The sequence below is a fragment of the Peromyscus leucopus genome, chromosome 10, assembly GCF_004664715.2.
Source record: "Peromyscus leucopus breed LL Stock chromosome 10, UCI_PerLeu_2.1, whole genome shotgun sequence".
NCBI lineage: Eukaryota > Metazoa > Chordata > Mammalia > Rodentia > Cricetidae > Peromyscus > Peromyscus leucopus.
The window spans coordinates 63,467,706-63,492,701 of NC_051071.1; the positions used below are offsets into that span (position 1 = coordinate 63,467,706).

Below are 24,996 nucleotides of genomic sequence, written 5' to 3' on the forward strand. Positions count from 1 at the left end.
TAAAGGTGATCATTTCCTGAGAGTAATTTCCCGGTGTCTTCTGCTAGAGAACAGCTTCTCATAACAACTATTCATTTACACAGAGTAGACATTTTTTGTGGCCAGGTCACTACAAATCTTCTGTCACTAAGCTCTCTAGATGGACTGGAACTGCCATGACCGTGTTCCTTATCTGACAGTGATAAGCATGTTGCCAGCCAAACTACACTCCTTTGGCAACAGGAAAATTGAGTCTCTGATGCTTAAATAAAAGGACTTGAAGTAGCTGATAGTTTTGACATTTTAGCATCATGTCTTGGTTAGGGTTGCTATGAAGAAACACCATGAGCACAGCAACTTTTATAAAGGAAAACATTTAATTGGGACTGTCTTACAGGTCCAGAGGTTTAGTCCATTGCGGTCATGGAGGCAAGCACTGTAGCACGCAGGCAGACATGGTGCTGGAGAAGTAGCTGAGAGTTCGACATCTAGATCTGCTGGCAACAGGAAGAGAGAGAGAGAGAGACAGAGACAGAGACAGAGACAGAGACTGGGATTGGCTTGAGCATCTGAAACCTCAGAGCCCACCCCCAGTGACACACTTCCTCCAACAAGGCCACACCTATTCCAACAAGGCTGCACCTTCTAATAGTGCCACTCCCTATGGGCCTAAGGGTGGCATATTCATTCAAACCACCACACATGATTTCTGGGTGCTAAAGGGAAGCAACTGGAATACTAGAAGGAATATCAGATTAAAGACCAAATCATTCAATTCAATTCCTATCACTCTTCTGTTAGGTGCCAGCCACTTCAGTTGGTTATGCCTACAGAGAAAGGCATATTAGTCTCTTTAGCTCATAAGGAGTCCATAGTCTGAGGGGAGGGGGACATACAGGAAAATCAGTGAGTATGCTGGCCACAACAGCACCCGAAGCCACATGACTTGTATATGCCCAGCAGTCTCCCAGACACCTCTGCAAACCACTTTACATCAGAACCCACTTGTACCTTTGTTCCCACCCTGTTCCTGCACCAACGCATGCTCATGTGGCTTCCTGATTGTTCCATCTGGGGGCTTCCATTTCTGAAGGGCAACACTTGACAGTGGTCTAGATTCCTTCATGCCATTCTTTTCTGTAGTCTTTGTCCCGCAGATATTTTATCACGCTGTTAAGAGGACTATTGAACTCTTCTCCTAGGCAACATCATTTGTGTACAACATGCACTGTTCGGCATTCATCCTTCCACAACCCAGATCAATTTTCCCCAATTAATTTCATTAAATGATTATCCAATTTAAAGGCTTAATAGTGTCCAGTGATGTAGTGGATAAAAGTCAGACTCGGAAATCTCACATTTGGTGAGTCCTTATTGTGATGTATGCCTCTCACCTTTCCCAAATGACACCAAATTGCTACGTTTATTACTGACAGAAACGTTTCTTCTTTATCTCTTCTTGGCCATGTCATCTTCTTTCCCCCACTTTCCCAAATCTCTTCTCTTCATTAATGCCTCTAAGTTCTAGTCACCTCAGGGTCCAAATGCAAGTCCCATCTGCTGGGGAACCTTGAAAAGTTACTCTAGACCCAGATGTCCTTCTGCTTCTGAATTCCTGTCATTCATCCTGTGCTGTCTGTCAATTGAGACTCAAACACATTTGGAAGGACTGAATTAACAAAGTAGCACAAATTGCCTGGCTTAACCACCACAGAGGCATCCTCTCACAGTCTGAAGCTCCAACTCTGAGGCCAAGGAGCCTGAAGAGCTGGGGGAAAATCGTTTCGTACACTGTAATGATGTGTCTCTGCCAAGGCACCTTCTGATTGGTTTAATAAAGAGTCGAATGGCCTATAGCCAGGCAGGAGAGGATAGGCAGGATCTCCAGGGGGAGAGAGGAGGAGGAGATGAATCTAGGTCCTGGGAGATGCCATCAAGACTGAACTAAGTCAGACATCAGAATGTAGATTAATAGAAGCAGGTTAATTTAAGCTATAAAAGCTAGTTGGGGACAACCCTAAGCTAAAGTTCAAGCTTTCACAATGAATAAGAAGTCTCTATTTTGTTATTTGTCTCTGTTTTGTTATTTGGGGGCTAGTGATCCAAGGATAGCCCACCAAGAAAGCTTGCTACTCTGAAGTATTACTTCCTTTGTGATACCCATTTCTTGAACCCCCCAGGGACCACCAAGGAGCCGGTTTCTGATGCAAGCACATAAGGGTCCTTTTATTGTCAGGCTTGAACCTGGGCCACCACATGGCAGATGGAGGGAAATGCAGCAGTGGTGGTGGGCCCAGGGATAGAGTTTTCATAGGGAAAAACCCGCAAGCCAGGAATTACATGCTTTGGCTTCTTGGGATTGGGTAGAAGGGATATTGTGCGCATTTTCGCAATCATGCAGCACACGGATGACATAAGACACAAGACCCCTTGCTTAGCTCCTGAACTGCGCATGTGCGGTCATGCAGCTGGAGTTGCGGCAGAATCCTAACATATCTGTTCGAGTTGTCAAATATAGCAGTAAATCTTTGGGGCCGAGATCTGTTACAACAGTGGAATACCCAGATTAAAATTCCTACACTTTCAGAAAAGGAATACAGACCAATGCATGTTTCTAGGAATAATATCATAATATGCTATAAAAATCAGTCACCAACCATTCAGGCTGTTCACAAACAGAGCACAACTGTTGTTGAACTCTCAGAAGTACCAACTGCCTTACCTTTAAAATGACTAACTAATAAACCTGTCTGGGTTGGACAATGGCCTTTGACAAAAGAGAAGATACAAGCTTTAGAACAGCTGGTTCAAGAGCAGTTAAATGCTCAACACATTGAAGAATCTACCAGCCCTTGGAATTCTCCTGTATTTGTTATTTAAAAAAAAAATCTGGTAATTGGAGAATGCTGACAGATCTGAGAGCTATTAATAAAGTAATTCAGCCAATGGGCTCCCTACAGACTGGGATGCCCTTGCCCTCTCTGCTACCCAAAGAATGGCCTATAGTAGTTATTGACTTAAAAGACTGTTTCTTTACCATACCCTTACAAGAAAATGATAGAGAAAAATTTGCCTTCACAGTACCTAGTTATAATAATTCTCAGCCAGTCAAGAGATATCAATGGAAGGTCCTCCCACAGGGAATGTTAAACAGCCCTACTTTGTGTCAATACTTTGTGCAGAAACCATTAGAGATAATTCATGTAAAGTTTCCACAATCCATAATAATAATAGTGATGATATCCTATTAGCTGACCCAAAGTTAGATACATTAGGCACATTAGAAAGCATGTTTGAAGAAGTAAAAAAAGTTTTGCGTCGCTGGAGACTGCAAATTGCTCCTGAAAAAAATACAAAGAGGAGATTCTATTAATTACTTAGGATATAAGATAGAGCTACAAAAATTAGACCCCAAAAGGTACAACTAAGAAGAGATAGATTGAAGACTCTTAATGATTTTCAAAAGTTATTAGGAAGCATTTCCAACTTACTGGGTATCATGGGAATACCCAAAGATGGACTACAAAATTTGGCTAATACTCTAGAAGGGGACAAAGAATTAAATAGTCCAAGAGAATTATCAGCCGAAGCTGAGAAGGAATTGGCTCTAGTAGAAAAGACAATTCGAGAAGCACATGTGGATCATGTGGATCCAGAACTTAAATGCATTCTTGTCGTATTCCCCTCCAGACATTCCCCAACAGGTATTTTGATGCAGAGGGAAGATATTATATTGGAATGGATATTCCTACCACGTAAACCAAATAAGAAATTAAAGACTTATATAGAAAAGATCTCTGATTTGATTCAAAAGGGTAAATTAAGACTTCACCAGTTGACAGGAATGGACCCAGCAGAAATTGTAGTACCGTTAACTAATGAGGAAATTTCATCACTATGGAAAGATAATGAATACTGGCAGAGAGCCTGCAGTAACTTTTTGGGAAAGATTAACAACCACTATCCCAAAAGCAAGAGAATAGAATTCATAAAGAAGACTGAATGGGTCCTTCCTCACATTGTACGACAAAAGCCAATTTCTGGAGTCCTCACATTCTATACTGATGCAAATAAATCAGGGAAAGCAGGATATAAATCAGGAGACTTAAGTAAAGTGGTACAAAGTCCATATAGCTCTGTACAAAAGGCAGAACTGTATGCCATTCTTATGGTACTGATGGACTTCACAGAACCCCTCAATATAGTCACTGACTCTCAATATGCAGAGAGAGTTGTTTTACATATTGAAACTGCTGAATTTATTCCTGGCAATACAGAATTAACTTCATTATTCATACAATTGCAGGAAATCATCAGAAAAAGGGAACATCATATATATATATATATATATAAAACACGTATCAGATCCCATACAGGTCTGCCAGGACCTTTAGCACAAGGTAATGATGAGATTGATCAGTTACTAATAGGTAATGTGCTAGAAGCCTCAGAATGTCATAAGAAATACCATGTAAATAGCAAAGGTTTGAAGAAGGATTTTTCCATCACTTGGCAACAGGCTAAGGATATTGTGAAAAAATGTCCTACTTGTTCCATCTATAACCAAACTCCATTACCTGCAGGGAGTAATCCAAAAGGTATACAAAGAAATGAAATTTGGCAGATGGATGTGTTTCATTTTGCAGAATTTGGAAGATTAAAGTATGTACATCATACTATTGACACCTATTCAGGATTTCATTGGGCAACTCCTATGAGTTCTGAAAAGGCTGATTCTGTGATTACACACCTATTAGAAGTTATGGCCATCATGGGAATACCTGTACAAATTAAGACAGACAATGCCCCAGCATATGTCTCCAATAAAATGAGACAATTCTTTGCTTATGACAATATAAAGCATGTTACAGGTATACCACACAATCCCACAGGCCAAGCAGTCATAGAGAGATCCAATCGAACTTTAAAGGATATGCTAAATAAACAGCAACAGGTAACAATGACTCCTAGAAATAGACTGCATAGTGCTTTATTAACCTTGAATTTTCTCAATGCTAATGAGAAAGGAACAACAGCTGCGGAGAGACATTGGACGACAGACAAAACTCCTGAGCTAAACCAACCAGTTTATTTCAAGGATGTGCTGACCTCAGAATGGAAACCTGGATATGTTCTACGTTGGGGAAGGGGTTTTGCCTTTGTTTCTGCAGGAGAAGAAAAGCTATGGATACCAACAAAATTAATAAAAATTCGATTCGAACAGGAAAAACCCCTTGATGAAGAGAAGTAAAAGATCATCCACCAATGTGACATCTCTACAAGTTGTAAGAAAAATTTAACAATCAAAGGGTGGAGTAGGGTTCTGTTTTTGTCTTTCCAGGATAATGGAAATACCCATCTTCCAAAACTCATAAGGCCTTGGATATCCGGATGTTTACAGCAGAAAGGAAGAATCTATTGGTACCAATCTACACATGGTAAAATCTCACTGTCTAACATCTATCTCTCTATCAATCTAGAAAAGTTGTGGTGCCAATTCAATTATAAGCCAAGCTGGCTTTGGAAATGGAATTGGCTCACTCCTTCTCTAAACCCAAGCATATTGCTAAAAGAAAAGTTTGAGAGAGTCTTCAGTCCCGTATCAGAAGAGCCCTCTGGTGTGGGACAGAAAGAAACCAATAAAAAGGGACCATTGTCTTCTAAATTCTAATTCTCTCCATGCTTACTCTTGATTTCTCAGAATCCTTTCTTACATGCTATGTCCTCTTTAAATCCAAACCTCCCATTTTTGATAACAAATAAATTTTTCCAATAGCAATCTCAGAAGTCTCCAGAAGGAAGATGGGGCCCCAACAACAACAACTCTACCCAATCCAGAATGATGCCATGGTAATCATCATCATACTACACTTCTTGCCAGAATTTCAGACAATCTTACGCATTACTCTAAAACTTGCTGCAGAACCTACAGTTAGTCTAACTGAGATTTAACTATCTGAGCTTTCTCATAGTACCCAACAGAGATAACATCACCCCCTAAACGGCAGGAAGCAATTCTAAGAAAACGACGCCCCTTCTCCCTTAGGTTTCATAATTCTCAGGGTGATGGATGACGGTTATAGGGTTGGGGGTGGAAGAAAATATTAGACTCAGTATTGTAAAAAAAGGGGGGGGGGAAGAAGAAATGGAACAGATAGGTATAAGATATGATGGTAAATCATTGTATATACTAGTAAACAAATTTAGTAAAATAGCAACCTTAGATAATTTGCACTGTAATTTGTACTGTTATAGATTCTTATATGTTGATACAAATGTAAACTATTTTTATACTCCTGTTTAAGATAATTTGTATATTGATACAAATACAGAACTATATTTGTTATAATGTACATATATTTCTACTCTTATTTGAAACATTTTTATATTGATACAAATGTAAATTTATATCTGTCATACTTTATACATGTTCTACTTCTGTTTAGGATATATATATATATATATATATATATATATATATATATTTAAGATTATTGTCATATTGCATATCACACTATATATTCCTACCTCTGTTATAAATATCTTGTGTATTGTCACAATTTTGAAGTCATCATTCTTCACCATACATTTGCTTATAGACTGTTTACCTTGTTTATGTGAAGCCTTAGTCCTTAGGTTATTTCGGTAGATAAGACTTATAGATTTATAGTTGCCTATGCCTGTCATCTCTATAGGTACATTAGTTAGGTTATCCAGATTTACAGATACATAGGTCAGATGGACAGGTAATCTTCAAACACTTCATAGACCTAGAGAATATGGCATTTAAATAACTTAGAATTCTGTTGACGTGAGACACAATTGCTCCTGGCTGCACCAATTGATCCTGAGAGAATGTTGGGCTTCTAAGACATTTCCATTTGGAAGTTTGTCTTTTTGGCACAAAATGGCCTACTGGGCAAAGAACTGCCCTTGCCTTGATGGCTGACAGTACAAATGCAATGCTGTCCTTTCTGGACAAGTGGGACACAAGGAAAGCGACCACTGTACTCTGCCAAGACAGGGTAAGATGGTCTTTCAGAAATCCTCCTTCTGAAAATGGTCTGTCAGATACTCTAGGCCTGTAGCCAATTTGAATGCACCAACAATGCTGAGAAACATTAGGTGACTGTCCAGGATGCCAGCTGTCTTGGTCTACTCTTGCAAGATTCCCAAAAGTTGCTTGCATCCATCTACCATTTCTCAGGTACCATTATGTTCCTTCTCAGGTCTTTGATGGGATTAAAGACTAGCAGTTATAGTTACAACTTAGTATATATAATATCTTAGATAGAACTTATTAAGTATTAGATTCAGGTTCTTTAGGATAGGACACCTTTGAATGATCTTTATAACATGCCATTTACCTATGCTCTAAACTTATCTGGATTTTAGTATGTGTTTCTTGCTTGATATTGTTTGCATTGGTTGTAGTTACATCTTATCAAGGTCATTATCCCTCATTATTTCTGGATAATATTTGATAACCATTCCTTTGTATATAGTCTTGTATTAGTTTAGAACCTTCTTATTTAGACAAAAAGGGGGAGATGTAGTGGGTAGCCATTCCAGCTTGGATCTGGAAGTTCCAACCCCCATTGAGACCCTGGCAACTGTCACGCCTACCAGGCGGGGCCAGGGGAGGCGCCTGGAGACCTGAGAGCTGGATGGGCCAGCGTTCTCTCTGTGCGCTCTCTCTGTGCCGGGATGCTGAACGGTGAAGATGGACTGTGCAGAGCTCCGGAGAACACCGCTGGACTGCGATACACCTTCCCCAGACCCTGAGACCTACCTTTCACTTAATTTGTGAGTTACGCCATTAAATAAATATCCTTTTAACTACGTGGAGTAGCCAAAATAATTTCTCCAATATTGGACCTGGTCCCAGCTGTTAGGTTGGGGCTGTTCCAGGAGTTTGTAGATATTTAGGAAGTGAGGCCTGCATGGCAGAGCTGGATCACTGTGGGCAGGCCTGAAACTTTTTCCTTTTTTTGTCCTGGTCTCTGCCTCCAGGGCCAGCCAACATGTGAAGAGTTCCCCAATGTGTTCCTGCTACTCCACCATGCCTCCTTCCTGACTTGATGGACTGTTCCTTTTAACAGTGGAGACAGAAACAGCAAGATGGCTTAGGGAATAAATAATAATAATAATAATAATAATAATAATAATAATATAATAGCAGTTGCCACCACCCTCATGCCCCTCTTCAGACACAAATAAATAATGTAAGTTTTCAAATAAAAAACAAATAATGAGCCAAAATAGATCTTCCCTTCTTTAAGTTGTTCCTGTCAGGTATTTTGTCTGAACAGTGAAAAAAAAAGCTACTATAAACCTGTTCACAAATGTCACGGATAAGCATGGACCACCTTGGGGGACTATTCTGCTTATTATAGACTCTGACCTCCCAAATACATTCTTTGCATACAGTGTATTTTATTTACCTTCCTCCTCACCTCAAATACGTTCTTAGGGACTGTCAAGTTATCTGTATTTCTTAACCACTTTTTCGTAGTTTATTTATGTGCCTAAGATTAAGTTAAATTATATAAGTTATTTTAATTGCATCAGAGCCATAGTTTATCCCAGTTGATATTCTAATTGTCTACTATGTTTATCTATTTAATTATTTTGTGTGTGGCTGAGTGTGTCACAGTGCATGTGTGGAGGTTGGAGGACAAATTTCAGGAGCTGGTTCTCTTCTATCATGTGGAACCCAAGGATTAAACTCTGGTTGTCAGCCTTGTAGGAAAATGACTTTACCTGCTGAACCACCTTGGCCCAATATTTTAAGTTTTTATCATTTTTTTAATATCCCAGTTTTCTGATTGGTCCTCTTCATAGCCACCTGTTCCTATCCTTTTTTAATGACAATTATTCCTTCATCTATTTTGACCATTGATTCTCAATCAGGAGTGGTTTTGTCTCAGAGACCATTTGGAAAGTCCTGAAGGCACTGTGACTATAAAAACATCTGGAGTGGAGGCTACTGCAGGCATCCAGTGTGACTCTAAGAACATCTGGAGTGGTGGCTACTGCAGGCATCCAGTGTGACTATAAGAACATCTGGAGTGGAAGCTACTGCAGGCATCCAGTGTGACTATAAGAACATCTGGAGTGGAGGCTACTGCAGGCATGCAGTGTGGAGAAGCCAGGAAGGGTACTATATACTCCACAATACTCAGGAAAGGCTCCCCTCAATAAAGAATTGTCCATCCAAGTGTTAGAAGTGGTGACCTGAGAAACCCTAATCTAGATCATTTAAAATAGATCCACTACACTCTTTTCACCTGGAGAAAATTTAGGTTTTGATTTTAGATGGCTAGCTGGCTTTGTAAGCATCATACTTCCTTGTTCTAGCATTTTGACAGGCAAGCTCACAGTGTTAACTTTCCATCACTGTGACAAAATCCTTTAAATTACCAGATTAAAAGGGAGGAAACGTTTATTTTGGCTTCTGGCTTCAGAGGTTTCTATCTATGGATGGTTGGTTCTGTTGCTTTGAGACCCGTGGCTAAGCAGAACATTGCAGCTGGAGTACACGGTATAATAAAACTGTTTGCCTCATGACGGCCAAGATGGAAAGAGATGATAGCCGAGCAGTGGTGGCACACACCTTTAATCCCAGCACTCGGGAGGCAGAGCCAGGCAGATCTCTGTGAGTTCGAGGCTAGTCTGGTCTACAGAGCAAGATCCAGGACAGGCACCAAAAACTACACAGAGAAACCCTGTCTCCAAAAACCAAAAAAAAGATGGAAAGAGATGAAGGAGGCAGAGAGAAACAATCCTTTTGTACATTATGAATATGCATTACTCTCATTGGCTAATAAAAGCTGATTGGCCAATAGCAATCAGTATAGGCGGGGTGATCACACTGAGGATACAGGGAGAAAGAAAGGTGGAGTCAGAGAGTTTAGAGGAGACACGGAGAAGGAAGATGAACCTGCCATGCAATGAAAGGTACTGCTACATGGCAGAGTGTAAACAAAAAATATGGGTTAATTTAAAATGTAGGAGCTATTTAGTAATAAACCTGAGCTATTGGCTGAGCATTTAAAATTAATATAAGTCTCTGGGTGGTAGTTTGGAAGCAGCTCCCAGGACCGGAATACTCTGCCACACAGGTCACACTATCCCCTTCAATGGCAGACCCTCAGTGACCTAGCTTCCTTCCACTAAACTATGTCTTCAAAGTTCTACCACCCCTCAGTAGTGCCATGCTGCAGACCAAGCAAGCTATAACACGTAGGCCTCAGACCTCTGGAGAACATTTGGCTTAGTTACCTTTCTGTTGCTATGCTTAAGACACCATAACCAAGACAAAGAGTTAGAGTCCATGACCATGGGAGCATGTCAGCAGGCATGGTGCTGGAGCAGTAGCTGAGAGCTCACATCTTGATCCACAGGCTCTAGGATCTGGGGATGCAATGGGTTTTTGAAACCTCAAAGCTGGGCCCTGTTATGGGCCTTAGGTAGTTCAGAGACTCACCAGTCTGACCATTAACAAATGTTAACAAAGAAGAGGCTTTTGTTCATATACTGGCTCCAGGTCTACACCCAGGATTCAGGATTCCCCAGTGCACACAGCACCCAGCTACCTCAGTCAGGGCCTTTTAAAGGCAAAAAACACCAAGTTACATCCTGTCTACATACAAGCAGAAGGTCCTGCAAAGCAAGCTTTTGCTTATGAAGCAGAAACAGCAGTTTTGTTAAAAGCTGTACAAGACCAGACAATTACAAAAATTAATCATTAACAGCACATAACATTTAGTAGTCCAATGTTGCTTTATTGTTCTCTTAAGCACAGAAATTTTTAAAGTTTTGAACATAGTTAGCCCTCAACATAACCTTAACCATCACACCCCCAGTGACAAAGCTCCTCCAACAAGACCACACCTTCTAATCCTTTCCAAACAGTTCCACCAACTGGGGACCATGTTATTCAAATATATGAGCCTATGGGGGCTTTTCTCATTCAAACCACCACAACATTCCAGACCAGCTCTGAATTACAGCACCAGTTTTCAGTGAAATAACTCTTTCACCTTTACATCTGGCTTACTTCCTCCAGCAACCAGGATCTCCCCGACTCCAGGTAAATCTCATTGGAGTATTTCTGGACTCCTGTTTGTGGTGATATTAGAAGTCTCACTTTCTATTGTGAGGGTATTTCTTTTTCTTCCGGTCTCCACAGCCCCACAGATTGCTGAAAGCTCTGGGGTTTGGGTGGGAAGCAACAGCATTTTGCTTTGCTCTCTCTGCTTTCACTTTTTGTGTGCCAGGATCCCTGACCTCAGACCGTGGAGGTCAGCAGTGAACCTGACTGATTCTGGGTTATCAAAGTCACTCAGAGCCTAACTGTGGCTTTCAATCCCATTTACCCTTTTGGATTTCTTCATTGAGTTTCGTTCTTGCACTTTGTAATTGGTATGTGTTTGGGGGTAAGGGAAGCCAACAGTTCATCTTGACTAGGTGGCTATTGTACAGTCAATTTCTGATATTTACGGCTACTTCTTTTTTAAAAAAAGGTATTTGTCTTTTATTTTACAAAAAATAAAAATATGCTAACTTGTATCTTTGCAAGATCGTCTAAAAAATTCTCTACAGAATTCATTAGTTCCTTAGAAATTCCATATAAAAGCGGACGAAGCACACAAAATGGAGAAGGCAATGAATGAACGGGCACAAAACAATCCATTTTTACACGCTATGCAACGACAAAGTACATGTTCCGAGGAAAGCCGGCTTGGTAAGGAACCTAAACAGGAAAAAACAAAACCCAGCTCTTAACCATCTAGAAAGTTTTTTAGGGGAGTGATGGCCTGGGGAATTGACCCTGGTCTTTCCATCCGCGAGCAGGCTATTTATTATAAACGACTTATTTCAACTCACTATTTACAAATACTGAATTAGAAGCTAGAGAAATAGAGCTGAATACAATCATCTCGGACTGAAGGAGTCCACAATTGGAGGCAGCGGGGGTGTGTGTGTGGGGGGGTTGTCACATAAACAAGTGTGTTTTGGTGGTCGGATTCTATTCTGGGGTTTACATGGTTACGGGCAATAACTGTGTCGGGTGATGTCCAAGGGGGGATAGTGGGTCGTCAGCAAGAATCCCCCCCGTGAAAGGTCCTTCTCTGCGGGGACGCAGGCGGGGCGGAGGCTGGGGCGCAGGTTTGGCCGGGCACAGCCCATGGTTACCCCCCGCGGGCCCGTGGACAGGTCCTCGGGCACCGCAGAGGCCCGGGCTTCCCGCCAGGGGGCGCTGTGGCCCCGCCTCGGCCGGGCCGTTACGTTTCCGGGCACCGAGGCCGGGGAGAGCCGCCATCGCCGCCGCCCGGCGGGCGCCACTGTGGTCCGCTCCGGTTACCGGGGCAACGGCGGCGCTTCCTCCGGGTGGGCCGCGATCGTCTCTCCGCGCCATTTTCAAACTGCGCTCAGCGCCGGAGCCATTGGCGGGCAGCGGGAGGAGCCGGTGAGGACGGCGGGGTCCCCGGGGCGATGCGCCGCTGGACGGAGCCGGCGGCGGCGGGAACGGCGGTGAGGCGCGCCCGGGGCGGCCGCGGGGGGCCGGGGGAGCGGGCGGGCGGGATCGCGGGGTCGCGGGGCCTCCGGGGCGGTGTCCTCCCCACGAGGGACGCCCGGGCGCTGCCGGGAGGAAGTGGGGGAGGGCGGCGCGGGGACCGTCCCACCGTCCGACCGAGCGAGCGATCGGCTGGGTCGGGGAGCACCGTGGCTCCACCTTCCAGGCTGAGTCCGGGAAGGACGGCCAGGCCGCCCCGGCCCACCCGCTTTGTGCTTGCCGGGGCTGCGGGCTTGGGTTTTTAAACCCCTCGGCATCCACAAGTTGGACGTTTCTGTACCAAGTAAGGGGTGCCCTCCTTAAGACACCCACGCCCCCCACCCCGGGGTTCAGGAGACGGCTAGATCTACACGCCGAACCCACCCTTTTAGGTTGTTTTGAAAACGTTGTCGTCCGGAATATAGGAGAAAGCTGACAGGTACATATTTTTGTTTTTTTGTTTTCTCCTGGGAGGACTGTACGTCGCGTTCACATTCTGTCTTCTTCCTCTTGAAGGATGGACAGGGATGGTTTCGGGGTACCCGGAGTTGGCCGCTGTCAAAGAGGGGACGTGTTTTTTGGAGTTTGCCTTGTAAGGCTAGCTTGTCAGGTGTTTTTTCTTGTGGCCACAGGAGTTTCTCTAAAACACCCGGCGGGCATCAGTCAAGTCCCTCTTGTGGAAGGAACTAGAAAGTCCTAGGGGAAAGCTTCTCGAAGAGGGTAGATTTGTAAAAGGCAGTAATCAAGAAGAGGTCCTAATTCAGAAGTAGCCTTGTGGCCTGGGAAGTTACTTTCTTCGCTTAGTGCTTAAATAAGGAAGATGCCATCATTGGTCCTTTATCTCAGACCGGGTGTCCAGAACATCAGGTTTTGCACGTATTCATTTTTAAGCACTTACATTTTACCAGTGGTGAAGAACATAATTTTTTTCCTTGATTTAGAAATATGAGTTCTATGGCTATATTTATTTGGCAAAGGTTAGAAAGGAGCTCATTTCTAAAGAAGTGACCTTTGCATAACTCAATTTTAGGGTAGATTGATAGAAAAAGTAGTCGTAGGTGTTTAAAAAGACATGTATAACCCTGTCTCGAACTCCCACCCCCAGAGAGAGAGAGAGAGAGAGAGAGAGAGAGAGAGAGAGAGAGAGAGAAAGAAAGAAAGAAAGAAAGAAAGAAAGAAAGAAAGAAAGAAAGAAAGAAAGAAAGAAAAAGATGTATAGTAGCTGGAGGTGTAGCCTGGTAGCAGAGTGCTTGTTCTGGGTTTGATTCCCAACACTGAAAACAAACAAAATAGACAAGTTATAAAAATGCATACAGAGCTGTTTATATGTGTGTTACTTTAAAAAAAAAAAAAAGGAAGTAAAGGTGGGCATGGTGGTACACACCCGTAATTCTGGCACTCCAAAGGTAGAGCAGAGGAAAAAGTTGAGGCCACCTGGTCTACAAAGTGAGTTCCAGGCCAGTCAGGACTTCATGAGGAGACTTGGTCTCAAAACGATAAAAAGTACAAAAGTGAGAGTGAAATGCACGTGCTGACATGCACAGACCTTGAGTGTGAGTCCACATTTGAAAACTTTCCATGAATGTCTGTGCCCGGGTGACTTACCCCAGTCAATGCTTTTATCACTCTGAAAGGACAGCCGTCCTTCCCAGACACTGTCCTGGCCGTGAAACTGTTGCCAGCCCCACCGCTGACTTTTTACCTGTTTCTGAGCTTTTCTTGATTGAGTCACACAGTTTATGTGTCTGGCTTCTTTTGCCCGAATCCTACTGAGGGCCATCCCCCTTGTCAATGTGTATGGACAGCTCCTTACCTCTCATCTGAGCCACACTGTCTGGTCTAGGGTAAGACAGCTTGTTTATCCCTTTCCCAGTTTGGTACAGTTGTGAGTTAGGCTGCTGTAAACACTGTTGTAGTCTCCTCATGGACATTTGCGCCCATTTTCTTTTGTAAATATGCAGGAATAGAATTATAGCGTTGCAGGCTTAGGAGTGTGTTTAAGTGTAAGAAACCCCCAGCTTGTTCCAAGGTGGTTTTATGCTCTCCCAGCCTCGTGTGGATTTCACTTGCTGGGAGCCTTTACTGACAGTGGGTATTATATCAGTCCTTTTCATCATTCTGGTATAGGCAAATTTGCACCTCATTGTGGTTATAATTTGTATTTTCCTGGTGATTAATGCTAAAGACCTTTTCATGTATTTCTCGAGGTATCTTTTGCAAGGTGCCTTTTCAAGTTTTTGTACAACTAAAATTCAGTTTTAGTAAATTTGGGAGGATAATTTGAGACCAGGTCTTGCCATGTATCCCTGGCTGGCCTAGGACTTACTGTGTACACCAGACTCTTCTCAAATTAGGGAAGTCTCCCTGTGTCTGCCTCCTAAATGCTGGGAGTACAAGTGTGCGCCTCCACACACCGGGCCTAACCTCGATTTTCTTTTTCTTTTTTTGGTTTTTCGGGACAGGGTTTCTCTGTAGTTTTGGTGCCTGTCTTGGAACTCACTCTGTAGACCAGGCTGGCCTTGAACTCACAGAGATCCTCCTGGCTCTGCCTCCCAAATGCAGGGATTAAAGGCGTGTGCCACAACCGCCCGGCCTTAACCTTGATTTTCTTATTGGATTGTTTTATTATTAAGCTCCAAGAGTTTATTTTCTGCTCTGTATCTAAATATTTTCTTAGATCTTATGAGTATTTTCTGGCACTCTATGGTTTTCATTTTTTTTTCTTTTCTTTCTCCTTTTCCTCTTCCTTGGTATAAACCCAGGGCCTCACAATACTTGACAAGAACATCCCAGCTGTGACTTTTCATTTCCTCAATGGAGGGTTTTGATGAGTTGATGTCTTTCCCTATTATGAGGCCCTACCTATCATGTTTTTATTTTATGTTTATTGCTATTAAGGAATTCCCTGTGGGTTATGGGCACACTCCAGGGTAGGGCACTTGCCCAGCATGAGCAAGATGTCTGGATGCTGTCCACATGTAAGAAAACAGTTTCATTTAAGGATCCCCTGCCTGTCTCTGGGAAGTCTTTGTTTTCTTCTAGAATCTTCATTGTTTTAACTTTTACATTCAGGTTTATGGAGAAATTCATGTTTTAATGTAGGAACATAGAGATCATGTGTATTGGACTTAAATCGATGTTAATGTTACAGGATAATGACTACCTGAAAAGAAATAAAATAATTCTTTCATATTAAAGGACTTCCTCTTGCTGTGAAATTTTAACAGCTGTGTTTTAATCCTCTCTTTCAGGGCTTTAATTTTGGAGAGTGACTGAATCTGGGTTGGGGAGACAAGATGACCACCGCTGCGGAAAGGAAGTACGTGAACATCAGGAAAAGGCTAGACCAGCTGGGCTACCGCCAGACTCTGACGGTGGAGAGTCTGCCTTTGGTAGAGAAGCTTTTCAGGTAAAGATACAAATACAGTTAGAAATGTCTATAATCCTTAATGCATGTCCTGGGTTTGTGGCTGACCTTCCTGCTTCAGAAAAGCAGCAAGTGGCCTTTGGGGAAGTCTGTAAGTCCGCTGAAGCTTGTCTCTTCTCTCTTCAGTCCAAAGCCTTGTCCCCCACACAGGGCCTTCACGGTGCAGGATGCTAGGGATTGCCATACTCACTGTGCTCTTCTGGGTCCCCATTTCTGAGGGTTCCCCCGACAGGGAGGGACAGGGGTCAGAGGCGCTTTTCCCTTTTCTGTCTTGTCATTGGGGAGGGCTGACCATAGCCTTGAGTGTGCTGGGCAGGCGCTCTACCTTTGAGCTCTGCTCCCACCCAGCTTCCCCGTAAGTCCCGTGTCTGCCAAGCTGGTCTTCCATTTCTGTTATTCTAGAGAGCTCTCTAATTTGTTGTTATTACTGTCACGTGTTACCTTAACTGAGCGGCTCCTGGCCATTTCCCATCCTCCAGAAGAGCTGTAGCGGGAGGTTTGAGATTGGAGCAGGTATTTAAGAAGGCTGATTAGTAGGACTACGAGTAACGCTGGTAGAAAGCAGAGAATGGGTAATGATAACTTGTGTCCTCCCTCCCCGTCCTTGCCCTTGTCCTCGCCGTCCTGCTCTCCGTGCTGTGTGGGACAGCCACCGTGCGTCACTGTCATCTTGCTTTTATCCTTCCGTCATTGCGAACTTCATAAGATACGATCACTTACAGTTGCTGTAGATTGCTCATATCATAAGCACGGAAACGTGTGGTTCATCGTATGCTATGTGTCTTTGATAACGGTTGTCTGTAGAATATAGGTTCTTCACTAATTAGTGCATTTGGTGTGCGTTTTCTCCTCACTAAACATTTAGTGAGTGAGTGTTCTTAGAGGTAAGAACGTGACTCTGGTTTGCTGTCTTCCTGGACTTAGCGACAGCAGACTATCAGTACGTATTTACTCAATGAAAAGCCAGTTTCACGGGTTCCACAGACCTCGAGAATGAGCAAGAAGGGAGCTTGAACAGTGACTTACTTGGCACGGTAACTCATTTTGTTGGGAACCCAAATTGGATGTTGCTAAACAATGGGATTTTTAACCTAAAGGTAAAAATCTCATTAAAAGTACTTTCAGAACTGGGGAAGAAAACAAACAGCAATTTGATGTGTTTGAATTTTATAACTTATAGTTAGCTTGTTTTGAGAGACTTTTGAGGACCTTTTGATAGCTTGAAAGACCCTAACTGCTCATTCTTCTTGTAAATTTGATATTACTTAACGCTAACATTATATTTAAGCCTTTGAAGAAATGGTTAAAGTGACTGGAAGACTAATAGGACGTTTCCTTGCCTTTGCGTTTCCTGTCCTGCGACTCCAGCGACCTGGTCCACACGACAGAGAGCTTGCGACAGTGCAGACTGGCCTCGACGAAGGCCGAGAAGGAAAGTGCCAACTTCGACTTCGTTTTGGAACCGTACAAACTCGAGAATGCGAGACTGAGCAGGGAGAATAATGAGTTGTATCTGGAGTTAATGAAGCTGAGAGAATACTCAGACCAGCACATTAAAGGTACGCGACACACTGATGATTTTGTAAGCTGTAGGATCCCTGTCCTCTTTGTTTTGTCAGTGGAAAAGGCGAAAGTCTCTTCCTTTATGAGGAAACTGGTAGTCCCACTAACAGCTCCCTAAATGCAGGAAGATGTATTGAAGAACGCTTCAGAGTGGGCATAAGTGTGCAGTCCTTAGCCACGACCGTCCTCACTATATGCGGATTGTGGTTCTGGTTTGAAATTGGTATAAAGAATATTAACTGGCAGAATGGAAGCATCTTCTTGAAGCAACTGTTGTTTCTCTTCCTGAAAGGAAGGAAGAGGTGAAAGCCCTGCAGCACTCGTTAGGCGGTGTTGAGCCAGTCAGTAGGTTTCGAAGGGAAAGGGTGATTATTTGGTATCTTTTTTTTTTTTTTGGTTTTTCGAGACAGGGTTTCTCTGTGTAGCTTTGCGCCTTTCCTGGAACTCGCTTTGGAGACCAGGCTGGCCTTGAACTCACAGAGATCCACCTGGCTCTGCCTCCCGAGTGCTGGGATTAAAGGCATGCGGCCACCACCGCCCGGCATTTGGTATCTTACTATAAACTTTATAATCAATAATTCTTTAGCTTAAAGTCGACTTACTGGATCAAAGCCATGGTACACATGAGTCATATACAATAATAACAAAAAAAATAAAGTTGCTTTTTGTGATTAGTGGCTTGTGTGCAGATTTGTTGGAGGTAGGAAGTGCATTTGGCTTCCCCCACCTGTAAGGCACAGGTGGCGCCTCTCAGCTTGGTATGGCTGTCTCGACGTTTAGAGTTATCTGTCTATTGTCTTTCTCACTTTAAGAGTTGAAAACTGCATTGAAAAAGTGTTCACATGAGACAGCTGATCTGAAGTTTCTGAATAACCAGTACGTCCATAAGCTCAAACTCCTGGAGAAAGAGAGCAAGGCGAAGAATGAAAAAATCCAACAACTTCAAGAAAAGAATTTACAAGCTGTAGTGCAAACTCCCGGTGAGTCTTCTCCGTCGCAAACCCAGTTGGCCAGCGAGCTCCTGAAGACAGACTGGGCTGTGTTTCTTTTCATGAGAATCTATTCATTTAAAAAGTGCATCTCTAATCTTGCCAGCTGCTGGAAAAAGTAAACGGGCTATAAGTTTTCTATGACCCCAAGATCAATCTATCCATTTAAAAACATTCCTGCCACCTACAAAGATAATTACGGAGATGTTGAGTACTAATTCAGATTATAGTATGACTGGGTTACAGGTGACGTCCTATTATATTTTAGTTGTGCTCTTTGGAGTTTCAGTTATGTGCTCTTTGTGTGTGTTTCTGCTCTTTGTACGTCTGTGCACGTGTAGGAATGTGTGCGTATACACATGTAGAGCAGAAGTCAACTTCTGATTTCTTCCTCTGTTGCTTTCCACCTGATTGTTTTGAGACAGGTTTCTCACTGAACCTTGAGCTTGCCTATTAGGCTGTATCTACCTGTCTCTACCTCTCCAGTGCTGGGATTACAGGCATGGCACCACAACTGAATTTTTTCTCATGGTTTCTGGGGATCGAACTCAGATCCTCACGCTTGAATGGCAAGCACGTTACCTGTTGAGCAGTCTCCCAGGCTCCAGTTATCTGTCCTTGGACATTGTTTAATAAGCATGTGTATTTGAGTTCTTACTGCCAGTCCTCCTCCTCTGACAGTTATCTGATGGTGATATTTTAGCTCATGACATTGTTCACTGCAAGGCACACTCAGATTTTAATCCTGCCGAAATCTAATCTAGCCAAGGGACAGTTTAAACCTGTGTGCATATGCCAAGCCTGCAGGCATAGAAAACTTGTTTTATAGCCTTATTAAATGTTTGAGAAATACATTGCTCAGTCAGAGATCAGGGTGAATATTTACGGATGAGCCCACTGTATAAGAAGAGAAGTTTGATCTGTGCTGTTCAGTACTGAGAAAAGTGTTCTGGTTCTCCTTGGATTGTAAGACATACGTCTGCATTCTTAGGTGGCAAGAAAAGAAACATTGCGTTTAGGCGCCAGCGGATGCAGATTGATGAACCAGCTCCACCCTCTGAGGTCAGTTCGTACCCAGTTCCCCAGCCAGAGGACCCGTACATTGCGGACCTCCTGCAAGTAGCTGATAACAGGTAAGTTACATACTTACTTTGCTGAGCTGGGGATGGTGGAGGTATGCATAGTGTGCTCAAGGAACTGAGTTCAGTCGTCATCATCATCTTCTTCAGCTTCATCTTTGTAACGAGTCTTTTTCTGTCCTGCCAGACAGCTTCCAAATAATGACAAAGAGACTTCTTACTAATTATGAAAAGTCACCTATAGCCTAGGCTTCTTCCTAACTAGCTCTTAAAACTTAAATTAACCCATCTATATAGGCTTTTCTCATGGGCCTTGATCATCTCCTACTTCCTCTCTCTCCGCCTGAAGTCCCGCCTGTACCTCCTGCCTAGCACAGAACTTTGCATAGGTACTTAATAGGTGTTTTCAGAATGATATGGATACTTTCTACTTGTTTGTTTTCTTGTTTTGTTTTGTTTTTTTTTAGAGACAGGGTTTCTCTATGTACTTTTGGTGCCTGTCCTGGATCTCGCTCTGTAGACCAGGCTGGCCTCAAACTCACAGAGAGATCCACCTGGCTTTGCCTCCGAGTGCTGGGATTAAAGGCGTGCACCACCACCGCCCGACTTTTCTACTTGTTTAAAAACTTTACTTTCAAATAAGGCATGCATCTAAGGTTTCTGCTCATACTTGCTGTACAATAACCTATTGCTGTTAGGAACCTTTTTCATTTTCAATAGAGTCGCTTTGACATTCAGTTTCATCTAAGTAGGTTAACTTCTGCTGGAATCTCTACTGCTTCAGACTTCTAGCAAAACGCCAGCTGGACATGAATAGATTGCTGTCTTGATCTGAAATCCTTCTCTCATGCATTCTTTAGCCCTATATTTATATTTCCTTATATAAATCAGAATCAGACCTAAATTCCATTTAATTAACTGTTCCTTAGGCCTCTAGGGCAAGGCCTTGAGCACATGCCCTGAGATTGTCAGGTAAGGTCATGCTGCTCTTTGGAAATGCTTGCAGTCTAGATGTCACTGAGAGAGTTATAAGGCTTTAAGGGCAAGAAGCAAGCTCCAGGGACACTAGTGATTCTGAGGGAGGCTTCAAAACTGTGGGGTGCATGGGGAGCCAGTGCAGGTAAGGACTTTGTGGTTCATGTAGAGAATACAGAGAAGGTTTTTCAGCCACTCATAATATTTAAAAACTCATTGGTTGAGATCTGCTGAAGACCACTCCAATCATTTGTTCTCTCCTCATACTACGTGCTTGTGTTTATGTCTCCCTGGACCTTTTGTGGTTTGCTCATCTGTTAAGGTTATGGCTAGGCTCCCAGGCAGTAGTATTTAAAGAATTGTTTACACTGTACAAGTGCCATCGGTCTCCCGTGTCTGTTTGCTTTGGTGTGCACACACATGGTTTGCATACAGTCTCCTGCACTGATCTTAGAGTGCTTGCATACATGCTCTTATCCTTAGTAGGTCAGTAGAGACTTTTGCCTTCAATAAGTGTTGGGGTGAGCTCTCTGCAACCCCCTTATTTCAGCTCACAGAAAATTTCTCTTTAAAGCAGACCCACTTCAGGCTTTTCCCATCAAAAGTGGGTTATGCCATACTGAGACAATGCAATCCATGTGGAGTTCAGATGGTTTGGACAAAGTCTTGACTCTGTTAGAACATACAGGTTCTAGGAAAAGCAGGCTTTGCTGGGGTCACTTAGAAAATGGCCGTGTTCTCAGTTTCTCCTCTCCAGAAGTGTAAAGTAGTTTAGTAGGCAGCACAGGGTTGCTTAGGGTCAGAAAACACACACTTGTTCCTTGATTCACTTAGTGATGTTGTGAATTTTGATCTAGACCTTGAGTTTCCAATACCTCAGAGTTGCTCTAAGGACCCAACAGAACAGTGAGGTGATATATTGCATGGATGAATCTGAGTTTCAAATCACTTGCCCCTCAATTTTGGTATCTCCTGCTATAAAATTAGCTCTCCAAGGTGATGTACCTTATTTATTCTGAGGCTGTAGTACACTTCAGCACAGTACTGCATCTCCCTCCCCCACCTAAAACCCCACATAAAAGTGGGATTTTATGCAACAAAAATCACTTTCATGTTTGTTTCTTAACCAAAATCATCACATATACTGACATTGGTTCTACATGTTTCAGGATTCAGGAACTTCAGGAGGAAGTCCACCAGCTGCAAGAGAAGTTAGCGCTGATGGAAAATGGAGTGAGAAATTACAGCAAACAGGTAGGACTTTGCTTATTTGTGTGTCTGGGTTGAGATGTGTGTGCTCTGATCATCTGTAGAATTGTCTTATCCTTGATATTACAGATCCCTAGTTTTAAATGTAGCCTTCATCTTTTCCAAAAAGCTTGTTAGTCGAGTTAGTAGGTAGAGTAGCTCTAGAGTACTTGTTCCATTCCCTCCATTATTCACTGAGGTGAGCAGTAATTTTAGGTTTCTTTTCTTTAAAGTATCTATTTCCCCGAATTAAAAAAATTGCCCCAAATAAAAATTGTAAGTGTGTTACTATGTTCATCACAAGAATAATTTTATTTTATTTAAGTATGACAACATACTTTCATAATTATACTTAAATGTTTTATATTTGTTAGGAGGGCCGTCTAGATGGCTCATCAGGGAGAGGTGCAGGTCACCAGGCCTGGCCACAGGAGTTTCATCTCCAGGACCATACGGTGCAGGGAGGGAGCCGACGACTCCTGAAAGATGTCCTCTGACCTCCATCTATGAGGACACACACACACACACACACACACACACACACACACACACACACACACACACTATAAATACATTTTTTCAAAGCACAGAAGGAAATAATTGTTTTATTATTTTTTTTTAAAGATTTTATTATTTATTTATGTATGAGTATTTTATCTGCATGTACAACTATATGCCAGAAGAGGGCATCAGATCCCACTAGAGATGGTTGTGAGCCACCATGTGGTTGCTGGGAGTTGAACTCAGGACCTCTGGAAGAGCAGGCAGTGCTCTTAACCTCTGAGCCATCTCTCCAGCTTGTTTTATTATTTTTCTATTCGTTTATTTTTCACTGAATAGAAACCTTTGACAATTCCTCTTCTGGGTTGGTGTGTCTCCGTGTGGCTCCTCTGGAAGCATTTCTGCAGTGTGACAGTTTCCTGAGGAGCCAGGGCTCAGCAGATGCCTGAGATCCTAACCACAGCACTTCGCGCTCCTGCTCTGTGTGCTGGCCTCTTGGTTAAACAGCACACTTCTTCCCTACTGTGCTCACTGACGTTTAAACTGCGTAACGTTTTTCTCATGTGCAGGGCTGTGTTTGTTTTTGCACGATCTGTACACATAACTCTCTATGTACCTAATGTGTTGGTATAACTCCTAGTTTGTAAAGTGCTTTGAAAATTATTTGGATTAGAAAGGAGTTAAAAAGGAAGTTCTAATATTGTCAAAACAAAAAACAAAAACAATGAAACAAACAAACAAAACTCAAAAACCTCCTTTATGAAGACACTAAAAGCATTGGTTCTCAGCCTGTGAGTCATAACCCATTTGGGATCAAATGATGCTCTCTCAAGGGTCACATACCAAATATCCTGCATGTCAGATATTTACATTATGATTCAAAACAGTAGCAAAATTACAGTTATGAGGAGCAACAAAAATAGTTTTAAGGTTGGGGGGGGTCACCACCACATGAGGAACTGTAGGGGTAGCAGCATTAGGAAGGTTGAGAACCACTGGACTAAAAGTATCAGGTTTTTACACTGGGGGGTGGCTTAGGGGTAAAGAACTTGCCTAGCATTAGACACTGGATTCAATTCTTAGCAGAAAAAGGAAAAAAAAAAAAAAACCCACCACAAATTGAATATCATTGTTATTTTTCAGTTTATAGCCACATTTTCCCAAGTACTTTATGAACAGAAACTGCCCAAACCTTGCTGTCTCTCTGAGGTGGCGGAAGTGTTGGAGGACGTTGCTTGGCCATTCTGATGAAAGTGCTGTTGACTGCCCTTCCATCTTAGCTGCTGTTGATTCTTCTTTTGCTTGCATTTGTTTTTCTCAGAACATATTCTGGGCTGTGAGGACTAGGGGTCAGCTCAGTGGGAGGCACTTACCCAGCGTGCTCAAAGCCCTGAACTGAAAGCAATCACAGCACCCCATTGGTTATTCCCAAGCTCCTCTGACCATCTGTCGTCCGTCCCCCCTCCCTCCCCTTCTCTGGGTATTGCCTTGTTTCAGCTTCCTGTTTTTACCTTTAAGTAGTAACATCTGTATTCAAGGTCTCCTAAGACTTAACAGACAGGGTGTTGTGTAGCAGTACTTTCTCCTCGGGACCTCCAGCTCACAAATAATGACACAGAGACTTATTATTAATTGTGAATGCTTGGCCCTAGCTTAGGCTTGTTCTTAACTAGTTCTTGTAACTTCAATTAACCCATATTTTTTAATCTACATTATGGCATGTGGTTTATTGCCTCATCTCTGTATTGCCCATTCTGCTTCCTCTACATTTGGCTGACAACTCTGCCTTTCTTTTTCCCAGAGTTCTCTCTGCCTGGAAGTCCTACCTATACCTCCTGCCTAACTATTGTGCATTCAGCTTTTTATGATACCAGTCATAGCAATATATCTTTATACAGGGTACAAATATCCCACAACATTCCCCCTTTTTGTCTAATAAAAAGGGAAGATTTTAACTCCAATACAGTAAAACTATATACATTAAGAACAGTTATCAAGGAAGAATTAAATTTACAATGTCCAATCCATTTGTATTTGGCAAATTTGGAGGAATTACTCTATTATCTATCCCATCATGATGAGTCCAAAGCTTTATATCTAAACCATTTTCTATCCTAATTTGTATTACCATTCTAAAAATATCTTTTTAGACCTTAAAACATCTTTTAGATAAATGACTTAAGCTTTAATGTTTCTCAACCTTATAAACTTTACATCTCTTTTGTAAGTTTCTTTACTCAATTTGGTAACAAGGAAAACTGTATAACTATCTACTCTTCAACTCCATCAATGACCCCAGAAAGACAATATTACCTATTTGGAAGAGCAAGCAACTTCCAAAACTATAGAAACGACAGACATCTGGCTGCCTGGACAGCCATCCAAGGTTCTTCTGCAACATTGGGGCATCCATCTTCAGCCTACAGGCCTAGAATATATGACAGACTTTTCTGTGAAGCAGGAATTTTGAAGGACTGTCCTACCTTGTCTTGGCAAAGTTTGGCAGTCACCTTCTTTTGTGTCCTGATTGTCCAATTTGGTTAGCATACTGTCAGCAGTCAAGGTAAGGGCAGTTTTTTGCTCAGTGGCTAGCTTTGACACAAAGAAAGCAAACTCCATATGGCGGTTCTTGGATGCCCATCATCCTTTTTTGAAATAAATTGATGCTGTCAG

The 24,996-nt window shown here is 42.5% G+C and overlaps 1 protein-coding gene across 3 annotated transcripts in view; it reads left to right on the forward strand.

Moving 5' to 3' along the window:
* Nucleotides 1-12,129: 12,129 nt before the first annotated feature.
* Nucleotides 12,130-24,996, forward strand: part of Cep135 (centrosomal protein 135) — a 64,670-nt gene continuing 51,803 nt past the window's right edge. The window contains exons 1-6 of one of the 3 annotated variants that reach the window (XM_028856228.2): nt 12,130-12,519; nt 15,793-15,950; nt 17,337-17,527; nt 18,344-18,511; nt 19,512-19,653; nt 21,744-21,828. In XM_028856228.2, the coding sequence (XP_028712061.1) occupies nt 15,838-15,950; nt 17,337-17,527; nt 18,344-18,511; nt 19,512-19,653; nt 21,744-21,828 (699 nt within the window). In that variant the 5' untranslated portion in view covers nt 12,130-12,519; nt 15,793-15,837. Of the gene's footprint in view, nt 12,520-12,693; nt 12,981-15,792; nt 15,951-17,336; nt 17,528-18,343; nt 18,512-19,511; nt 19,654-21,743; nt 21,829-24,996 lie in introns of those variants that run through there. The other 2 variants (XM_037209111.1, XM_037209112.1) reach the window with 2 other exon arrangements.